We start from the raw sequence: 11,513 nt of genomic DNA, 5'->3' as shown, positions 1-11,513 counted from the left end.
TCAACTAGTTGGACATATTCATGTCCAATACTTCCAATTTCTTATACTCAATGATGTTCCAATACTAAGGTACAAAGGATCAATTAGAGATATTGAGTGTTCAGAACCGGTTGAGCTATGGAATATAGATGATGGAGGTCGACCTATAATTCCAGTAGAGAAGCCATCTTCCTTATCTTCCAAACAGAATGATGTCTATTTAAAAGAAATAAAGGAAGGGATAACATCATACATAAAAATGTTGAAAGACACTATTGGGAATGAGGATTCACCAATTGTTACAGAGGAATGGAAAAATAAAGTAGTGTATTGGGAAAAAGTTCCTTATACATTAGATGGAATCTATAATTATCATAGAATAATAGATGGAAGTGATTCATCTTCTGAGGATTTTTGGCCCAGGACAAGGCACATTGTTGATGTTGATCATAATTCACTACAAGTAATCTCAAGTATTATGGATGGATATTTTGATAATGTGATAGATGAACCAATATATGTTGGACCCAAATGCAACAATCCAAAGCCAACATTCAATCTGATGATTGATGTTGAGAAAGGAAAGATGTTACTAGTTAGATTAGGAAATGAGGATGCACGAGAGATGATTTGGATGGAAAAATCCATCTCAAATATCTTTAGGGATAATGAAAGTGAGAATTTTCATGTAAAGGTTGACTTGTGGAAGCCTATGTCACGGAAATACGATGTAAAATTTTTAGAGCGATATTGGGTACCAAATCTTTATGACACAGAACTTGGCTCTATTCCAATTAATACCATAGTGTGGGCATGGATGCTAAAGAAAGAACATTGCAAGAAGATTGAGATAAAAAAATATGGTGTAGAAGCCATTCTTGATCTTCTTGAGTGAATATCGTAATAGTAGGTTTATGTGATTCATGAATGTATTTTTTTAAGGATCTATTAATATACATTCAAACACACTTTTCCATATTAGTTGTATATCAAATATTCTCTTCATATTCTTTTTTAAGGAGTTTTATATTATTTAATATTCCAATGTAATCATGTGTTATACAAATTACATGACAATTCCATAAAATATTTAAGTTTTCAAAGCTTTATTTGACGAGCATGACTTCTCAGCATATCAAATATGCATAATCAAATTCGATAATGAGCCTAAAAACATCTTCTAAACTTGGTCTATTAAAACAACAATGGAGTACCTAATTAGTATTCTATTTAATATAAACCATTTAAACACTTAATGAACAAATGCTAGACACTTGATATAATGTTTGAGGTGCGTTTTCCTTAATTTTCCTTATTATAATTTATATAAATCAAATTTGCTATTTTTTTGCACTCTAATTTATAAAAAAAAAATATTTTGATCATTGAACAACACAATTAGAATTATAAAATATTTCCTCACATAGATTTTGAAGTGGTGCCAACATTGTACTAGTATAATTAATTTGTACTCAACTTAGGAAAATTACTTAGTGTCAATTTAAAATGGTCAATAATAGTAAGAAAAACAATAGTAATATATTTTTAAATAGCTTTATAGGTAAGAATTTTTTTTACAAATTCTAGTATTCATGAGCCAAATTTAATACATAAATATAAATATCAATGATAATATAAATAATGTAAGGACTCTAAGTTTTAGATGAATTTTAACATGTTCTTTTGAATATAATATCCTTAAACATTACAGGAATAAAAACTAAACATTTGTAATAAATATCTTAGTCAATTTTCTCTCTTTCTTGTTGTATTTGAAAATAATCAAATTGTACTACTTTGTTACTATCACAATTAATGATTGATTTTTGTCATTATAAATGATTAATAATTGAGATGAGAGGCTCATTTTATAGCCCAATATGAGGGGATGTGTAAGTTTGTTTGTCGTCTGCGCCCCTTTAAAATAAAAATTATGTTCTAAATATAAAAATATAAAAATGAATATTTTGTAAAGTAATTAGAAGTAAAAAAAATGTATGAATTAGATGTCTAAATCTTATACTTTTGAAAAGTATTTAAGCTAGAGATACAAAGAAACTATTTGAAGATTTATGTTAACTAATTTATGTCAATACCAACTTTATATATATCTATAAATAAATAAATTTATGGTTCAAATTTTATTTGGTCGTATATATACTCTATTTAGCATTCAAAAATATAGTTTCAACAATTAAAAATAACACATTTTATCTTTTACTCTAAAAAAAATTTCACGTGAAGAAATTTGATCCCTACATCTGCACTTAAAATGGATCTATGATGCTATATATTGGACACATTACTATGATCATTTTTCATTAAATAACTTTATACTTAATATATAGCTTGCATATTAATCTATTATTCATTAAGTAAGCCTCAACCAACTTCATTTTTAACATAAAAGTACAAATAATAAATAATCAATAAATTATGCTAATACTTGCATTCAACATTTAATTTGACCCTAAAAAAAAAATTCTCCTTAACTCTAAAATGGTACAAACTTGCTACAGTAGTATGTAATGATGATGGTGATAATGATGATGATCATCCACTAAGACCAAATATGGTATATAAGAAGGTAAAAAAATATTACTAAAAGTTATTTCAAATTGTAATGTTATGCTAAAAAAGCATTAGAAGAAGTGTTTCAAGATCATCATTATTTTGTTTAGTTAATCAATCAAGAAGGTTGGTAGCATCACAAATATTTTGAAATTTAATTCCAATATTTTAAATTGTGCCAACATTGTCTTATTTTTTTTTTCTTTTTTCCAAGGAAAAAAGCGAACTTTTTTATAAGGAGTAAAAAAGTTACAAGCAGATGAGTTAACATTCTGAAATGGTCTGCCTAATAAAAGGCCATCCTCCTCTAATGAGGGTCATCAATACCCCTATACCGTGCTGCTGAAAAAAGAGCACTTGCTCTCGGCCTATACAGCTGTACCCAGAAGGAAAAACATGATCAGAAGTCCGAAATCCAGCTGGGCCTCCTTTCAAGAGGAAAACAACCCAGCTGATCCCATACCGATATTAATATTCACAGTCCGCTCTAAAAAACTAGAGCATCAAAGTATATATGAAAAGTGAACAGTAAAAACCATAGTAAAAACATATGCCACCAGATATCCTATGAAAGACAGATCATCTAGTGCATATAGCAAAAGAAAGTAAAACACTATGCATATGGAGGGTGATCCGACACACGGATCTGATCCTGGATCTGCTCTGTTATTCTCCACGAGCCCATAGTTTGTTGAAGACCTGCTTTAGAAAGCCCATCTGCCAGTGGCTTCAGCGTGCGGCACCATAGGAGGGGTGTCCACCATCGGCTGACTATCTGCATGGCGCACCGGATCTCCCTCCTCCTTTTGAAATTTTGCCGCTGTCTGATGGAAGTGCTCCTCCACGTTTGCCCCCGCACGAATGGGCTCCTCTACCTGGAACTCATCCTGCCTCATATGCTCTTCCCATCCCTCAGCATCCTTTTGCATCCTCCTCCTCCGCCTTCCCATCGAACAGTCTCTCGCCAAGTGCCCATATTCATGGCAGCGGTGACAACGAAACGGAAGATGTTCGTAATCAAGCTTCTGTTCAATTCTGTAATCCTTATATCGCAGAGGTATAGATTTTGCTAGGCCCTCCTTGGGATTGAGTCTTACCAGAATCCTTGCCACTCCTTTCTCAAAAGTATGCAAATAAGATCTATCTGCATCCAGATATGTACCCAACACGTTCCCTATCGACTTGAATACCGAGTCCGCCCATAGATACGGGGGAAGATTTGGTACTCTTACCCAAACCGGAAACTCGTCCACCTTCTCTGTTTCAGCATCGAAAAGTGGCGTCCATCTCTTGAAGAAAACCGGCCTGTTCCCATATGCCCAGTTCCGCCCTTCGACCCACTCCAGAGCCTCCTTGCTGTCGAAACTGGCCATGAACCAACCTTTAACAAGCGCATTTGATTTAAATGTGGCCGCCGGAGTACCCGACCACTGGCTCTCCGCCCACTGCCTTAAGGCTTTACCTGAGACTGGCCGTCCTCTAATTCTGCCCACAAGCGTGACCTCAGCCACATCAAGCACATCCTCAACCTGCACATCCATCCCCAGGACCACCTCTGCAAACTCCCTCGTCTTCAATGGTTTTGTTTTCTTCCTCTTTCCCCCTGTCCTTCTTACTTCAGATTCGTCAATCTTATTTCCAGGTTCCTGGGTTTGTTCTTCAACTCTCCTCCATTCCCCTTCTTCCGCCCCTTCTGCATGCTCAATCCCTTTGCTTGTCGAGGCCTCGACAAGTCCTGCAATTGGGCTTCCACCACTCCCTGCCCCCGAGGGGTCATGAGTTATTCCGTCACTTTCACCCAACACCTACATAGCGCCCCTGTCCGCTTCAACCACCTTTGGCCCAGTAAAACCCTGCGTCGGTTCCTTAGAGAACAGATCTCTATTGACCACAAACAAATGTGGACTCCTCTCGGATTCGGTCCTTGAGGTTTTTAAACCCCCAACAGGTCTCCAGACGCCAACATTTTGAACCGAATTAATAATATCTTCTAAGCCCCCAGATGGACAAAATTTTTTTTAGGGTGATAGTAACTTACCAGTCTGCGGGGTAGAACCCTTGTCTTCCCAGGAATGCGGCTCTGCAATGGGAGAATCTTTCACAGGTTCTTTCCCAATAGGGCCCAAAATCCCCGACAGATCCCAACTTTCTTCCAACAAACCCTTGGCTTAGCTTGAGACTCTAGATGCATCCTCCGCGCCCGTAGCATCTCCTGAAACTTCATTCTTGCCTGTTAACTCTCCCCGTATCTGTGCGGCGAACTCTCTACCCCAAACCGTTATCAGGTCTTCAGGAGAAGGGTCTAGCTCCAGCGCCTCGCTCGAATTTACCATGGTTTTAAAGTAGACCGGAAATAGAACCTTTCAACCGCTGCCCGAGACAATCGCTGGGGAAACCTCTTACAAGTAGCAATCTCAGGGAAGCAGCTGGCCTGGACAGTAAAATCTCCAAGAAAAGCACGGGAAGGTAAAAAAGTCTGAAACCACCCCCGCGACCAACTAAACCGAAAACAACAAACCGCCAACTTGGAAGGGGTTTTCTTCCTCCAGCCGTCGTCATCGCCTTTGACCCATGCCGAAACACTGTACTGTCGCCAGCTCTGCAACCTCCGTACCTGCGTGTCACCTGCGCAGACCTGCGTTACCTAGGCCTAGGGCCTAGGGTTCCAGGATCGAAACCCTCCTTCACCATCGCTCCCTCCGCTTTGCTGCAATCCTCCAACATTGTCTTATTAATAGTCATAACTTATCATATAGATGATATTTACTATATCGGATTATAATTAAATGGGTTAATAATAGTTACATACACATAATTATTTTCATAAAATAACCTTAACAAACTCATCTTTTAATATAAACCATAAAAAATATTAAAATAGATAATGTAAGGAATTGAATATTAAGATGTGAAATATTTTCTTTTTCAAGTTTATATAAATTTGTTTTATAAAGTTATCATAATAATTTTTACACAAAAAATGGTAAATATCTACATTAAAATTAGTGAACTAAGTGACTTTATAATTCCTTATTTTGAAAAAACTTAATCTAGTTAAAGTTCTAAATAATGGTACATATTGGAAACATTACTAAGATCATTTGTCATTAAATAAGTTTATACTTAATATGTATCTTGCATATTAATCTATGATTCATAAAGCGAGCCTCAATAAACTTATTCATTAACATAAACATACAAATAATAAATAAAAATAAACTATGCTACTACTCACATTCAATATTTAATTTGATCCTAAATTTATTTTTCTCGTCAACTCAAAAATGGTGTAAACTTCCTACAATAGTATGTAATTATGATGGTGATAATGATGATTGTCATCCACTAAGACAAATATGGTAAATAAGAAGGTAAAAAGATATTACTAAAAGTTATTTCGAATTCTATTGTTATGCTCAAAAAGCATTAAAAGAAGTGTTTCAAGATCATCATAATTTTGTTTAGTTAAACAATCAAGAAGGTTGGTAGCATGGAGCCTCTAGAAAAAAAGTAATAGTACTATCCTAAGACAAACACATAAGGAAAAGGGGAGCTCTGATGGAGACGCGTCGCGACCGCATGAGGCTAGGGTAACCTATCTGCAGGAGCCGAAGGATTCGGGAGATAGCCGGAAGACGGAACGGACAGAAGAGATCGGGGAACTGAGCTTCGGTATCCGGCAGCGACAGAGACTGAGGACACATACGGTTGACCGGTATGGAGTGCCTCGAAGCTACGGAGCTGGTAGACTACTCCGCGGACCCACTCGAAGGGATCGCCATTTTAGGAAACCCTAACGATTCTCCTGCACCAGCTGTTGGAATCCCCGCCGCACAGGACATCCTTCCTGTGGTTTCCTTACCGCATCCGCCCACATCCCCTGCTCTGGAAGCACCGCCCCTTTCTCCAGGTACTGCCCTTCTCCTTTCTCATTTCACATCCGATGCTTTTACAATCAATTTTCCATCTCCTCCTCGATCCGCTCCTCCCTCCGCCTCGGTCGAGATTAGGACAGCAGGGGAACCCCTCATCGCACCATCCGTCCACCTAGCAGCACCAGATATCTCCATCCCCCCTGTTGATCCTAGGGTTGCAGCGGATAAACCCTCGAGCGACGCAGGGATTAGACCCTCAGGTAGTTTCTGCACGCCAGCCCTAAATGCGTAGCCCGCAAAGCCCTCCCCGGGGGTAGGGGGCACAAACCCTCTCACAGATCACCCGACAGCTCCGCGCTCGCAGAAGAGGTCGAAGTGCATCAGAGCAACTGTCAAAGACGTTACAGTATATTTCGGCGACCCCACAAATTTCGAAGAGACCATGGCACTAGCTCGAACAATATTGGTTGGACATGTGTGGGGGCGTACCTTCACAGCGGAGCGATTAAAAATGTGGGTAAAAGAAATTTGGGGCACGCTATTCTCTGAATTGCCGGAAGTACAAGAACTCCCAAGGGGATGGTTCTCACTCCATTTCTCAAAAGAGGATCACACGAATACTGTACTGGCACAGTATTGGCATATAGAATTGGCACCGGTGCTACTGAAAAGGTGGAGCCCTCTATTTGATCCGGAGCGCGAACAGATTGGAGTAGGCCCTCTTTGGGTGAGACTACCGGGGTTGCCTCTGCAATACTGGTCTGAGGAAGCTTTCGTCAAGATTGGGAACGCATTGGGAACATATTTGGACCACGACCGATCCTACAAGGAGACCAACAAAAGAATACTGGCTAGAATCCTAGTCCATCTGGATACCAGAGAAGGATTACTAGAGAAGATGACATTAAGATGGGGGAATTTCAGCAGATTACAGATTCTGGATTACGAGGGCGTTCCTTTCAGATGTAACAAATGTCACCAGGTTGGTCATTTGTTCAAGGATTTCCCATTGAACAACCAGGAAGGATCTCCAAAGCCGGCTCCTGCTATCTCCAGTGGAGCACCTCCTTCCATTCCTCGTTCACCTCAAGGCAGCGCGAGACCTCTTGGAGAACCTTCCAAGGAGGACAAGCGAAAGATTACCCCGCCTTCGCCCCCGCTGACTAGGGCTCGGGCAGTAGTAGCGGCCGCGCAAGTGACGGGTATCGCTCCTATTCCCTTCTCTAACTCATCAAATATATCAAATTTATCATCTGCACTTGAATTTTCGAATGCATGCACTATGGCTCACTGTGTTATCCCCCCTCCCCCTCCGTCGACATCCACTGCTTCGCGCACTCTGTCCCTTACATCCCCGCCTCCCTCTCCACAATCATCCAGACCGACCCCTTCTCACTCATACTCCCTTCGCCCTCGCTCATCACATCTGGAGGTCCCTGAAACCCTATCCGGGCTGGGAATTGTTCCTCTAGGCCCTGGGTTCTTATCTACCCGGGGTCGCAAATCAAATCTCAATAAATCCATTCGGCACGCTGGAGCGGAAGTAGCAGCAGGGCGTCAAGCCACAATCGACGGGGTCCTTAGAGCCACAAAGCCCCCAAAGATCGGCCCCCCATGAAGTGCATCTCCTTCAACTGTAGGGGTCTGGCTAGCACCCCAAAAAAGCTAGCCCTCAAACGACTTTTTGAGGTCGAACTCCCCGACATCATTCTCCTACAAGAAACCCTTGGTTCTGCAGAGTCCACTACTCGTGCCTTAGCCTCGGTAGGAGCCCGATGGCACTTCATTGCTTCTGATGCCATGGGCAGATCAGGTGGATTAGCGATCGGTTATAACCCCAGTTCTATCAGACTTGACTCCTCTTGGGGAGGTCATGGTTTCCTGGGAGCAGACATATTTTCTATCGATCTCGGCCTCTCCCTCCGCATTGTCAACATATATGGGCCTTGTCAGCAGAGAGAAACTTATTGGGGACATCTCCTCGGCTGTAACCTCCTCTCACTCGATAACATCATCATTGGAGGAGACCTGAACTTCTCCCTGGGATTCAGTGAGTCATGGGGATCATCGGCCCAGATCGACCCCATCACAAACTTCATGAGTCGGCTATTGGAGCAGCATGACCTTATTGACATCCCTCTTCAGAAGCCTCACCCTACTTGGAGAAACAGAAGGATTGGATCGGCTGCTCTGGCCCAAAGATTAGATAGATTCCTGATGAAAGGCCCTCTGATCCATCATCTGCATACATACAAACAGTGGGTCAGCAATGGAGGTATCTCAGACCACTCCCCTATTGCCTTGGAAATCCAGGGCCCGCAGCCGAAACCTAAATCACCGTACAAGTTCAATCATTTGTGGCTACAAGACCCCAATTTCACAAACCTGATTATAGAATATTGGAGAGCTCACCCCATTGACCGAGAGTCTTCAATGGCAAGAGGTTTTGTTAAAAACCTAACGGAGCTCAAGCACATTGTGATCAATTGGGCGAAGGAGAAGAAGAAGCGAGAAGATGTGCAGCTCATTAAGGTAGAAGAAGAATTGAATGCCCTTCTAGATGAAAGAAACCTTGGGTTCATAACATAGGATGACAAGGCCCGCCTTGTGGAGATGGAAAATCAAAAGAATAACATCCTTAAGGGTAGGGAGGAATCTATCAGGCTTCGTAGCAAAGCCACTTGGCTAAAAGCCGGAGATCAGAACACCAGATTCTTCCACAATTTTGCCAAAGGAAGGAAAGTGGAAAACACCATATGGAACCTCCCCGTCCCTGAGGGAGGTCTGGCGGACTCCTTTAATAAACTCTCTCAGCTGGGTACCTCTCACTTCAGAGGCCTATACAAGAGTCCTGCAGGTACAAATCTGGCAGAAATCATCAATGTGGCTTCACACTTTCCCAGATTTGTAGAGGAGGAGGATACTGAAGATCTTGAAGCCCCCGTCTCTATGGCAGAACTGGAAAGCACTATCAAATGGTTTCAAAAGGAGAAGAGCCTGGGGCCGGATGGCTGGTCGATAGAGTTCTACACTGCATTCTTTGATCTTCTGGGAGGAGATATCTTAAAGGTTGTGGAGGAAAGCAGGATCGCTGGTTGTCTCTACAATGTTATTAATACTACATTCATTGCCCTTATCCCCAAATCAGACAACCCATCCTCATTTGATGACTTTCGTCCCATATCCCTCTGCAATGTCCTCTATAAGATAATCTCCAAGATCATTGCCAATAGGATCAAGCCCATCCTCTCCCGACACATCTCCCCTCAACAATTTGCATTTCTGGAAAACAAGCAGATCCATGAAGCCATTGGCTCGGCACAAGAGGCAATCCACTCCATTTGGACAAAACATCTCAAGTGTATCCTGCTGAAGATAGATCTGTCCAAAGCATTTGACCGAGTAAGCTGGCTCTATATAAAAATGATCCTCATTCACATAGGCTTTCCCCTTGCCTTAATCAATTGGATCATGGCGTGCATCACCTCTCCCACCTTCAGCATCCTGATCAATGGATCTGCCTCACATTTCTTTCACTCCGAAAGAGGGCTGAGACAGGGCTGCCCCCTCTCGCCACTTCTATTCCTCTTGGTCATAGAAGCACTAAGCAGGCTTATCATCTCTGCAAAAAGGGAGGGGACTATCAGAGGCCTCAAAATCACAGATGTATGTTTTCTCACTCATCTTCTTTTTGTAGACGATGTCTTAATACTACTGGATGGCAGCGTACAGGACTCTACTTCCTTCACTCGAATCCTAGAACTCTTCTCAAAAGCTACAGGAATGGAAGTGAACAGATCAAAGTCCACTATCACCTTGGTGGGTACCTCTGCCAATGAAACACTCGTGGCAAGTCAGGCTTTTCCTTACACTGCCCAGCCACTGGACAGAGGCCTTAAATATCTGGGATATTGGCTTAAGCCCACATACCAAAAGATAGCAGATTGGGTATGGCTAGTGTCGAAGATAGAGAAAAGGCTATCATGCTGGAGCCATAGATACCTCTCCAGGGCGGGAAGACTTACACTGATAAAATCTGTACTTGAAGCCACCCCTGTGTACTGGATGGCAATGGCATGGATTCCACGGAACATTCTGGCAAAACTACAGCAGCTATGCAACAGATACCTTTGGGCTGGCAACCAAGACAAGGCATCTTTGCCTGGATCGGCTGGAACAAGATCGCCCTACCTAAGAAATGGGGAGGTTGGGGGCTGAAGGAGCTTCCCATCTTCGCAAAAGCATTAGCAGGAAAAATGGGTTGGGCCCTGCTGACATCCCATAGCCTATGGACCAGCATCACATACCACAAGTACATATGGCCACTCAGCATCTATGACTGGGTAAGACTCCCTGAATGGAACAAAATAGGCATATCTTCGATATGGAAGGCCCTCTTACACTCCATGCCTCTCATCAGAGAAAACTTGGTTTGGCGTATCAAAGACGGGAACAGGGCTCGGATAGGACTTGACCCCTGGGCGGGGAGTGGGGGAAGACATTCCCTACCACAGAACCTGGTCGCACATCTCACAGCCCGGAACATAACAGTAATATCACAGATTGCGGACATGGACCGCTCAGACATCTTCCACCAAGCTTGGAAAACAGCGCGCCAACTAGATCTCCCTGGAAGATGGCACACAGCTTGGGAAGAATACAGAGAGGCCTTAATAGAAGCTCACATTAGAATTACAGAGGGCCCGGATGAACTTGTATGGAATCAAGCAGAACATGGAATATATACACCCAAGGATGGCTATATTCAGCTCATTGCTCATAAAAAACCTGAGGCAATTGCAAATTGGTGGCAGAGCATTTGGAAACAAACCGCCTCTCCTCGAGCAAAGCTATTCAATTGGTGTATATTACGGAACAAAATACCAACCGCAGACCAGCTCATGAAAAGAGCCCAGCATGGTCCCTCGTGGTGCGTTCTTTGTAAAGCGGACACGGAAACTACAGAACACATCTTCCTTAACTGTAATTCGACGCTGAACCTGTGGCAAAACCTCAAGCCATTCATTAATTATGCGGGCGAGTGGGCTGGCAACGATATCATTAACGCATGGACTGTCTGGGAAAAGA

The 11,513-nt window shown here is 42.1% G+C and overlaps 1 protein-coding gene across 1 annotated transcript; it reads left to right on the top strand.

Annotated features, from left to right (window-relative positions):
• Nucleotides 1-8,039: 8,039 nt before the first annotated feature.
• Nucleotides 8,040-9,014, top strand: LOC149164045 (uncharacterized). The gene has a single exon (XM_089429351.1). The coding sequence runs from the start codon at nucleotides 8,040-8,042 to the stop codon at nucleotides 9,012-9,014; it is 975 nt and encodes a 324-aa protein (XP_089285477.1).
• Nucleotides 9,015-11,513: the final 2,499 nt, after the last annotated feature.

The sequence above is a fragment of the Pinus tabuliformis genome, chromosome 5_1, assembly GCF_031772625.1.
Source record: "Pinus tabuliformis cultivar Carrire ecotype Pingquan chromosome 5_1, CPIR1, whole genome shotgun sequence".
In the NCBI taxonomy this organism is placed as follows: Eukaryota; Viridiplantae; Streptophyta; class Pinopsida; order Pinales; family Pinaceae; genus Pinus; species Pinus tabuliformis.
Note: the sequence above shows the minus strand (reverse complement) of the source record. Positions and strands in the feature narration are given on the sequence as shown.

Excerpts from the sequence above, each read along its gene's own strand:
- LOC149164045 (XM_089429351.1), top strand. The coding sequence starts at position 8,040 with ATGAAGTGCATCTCCTTCAACTGTAGGGGTCTGGCTAGCACCCCAAAA.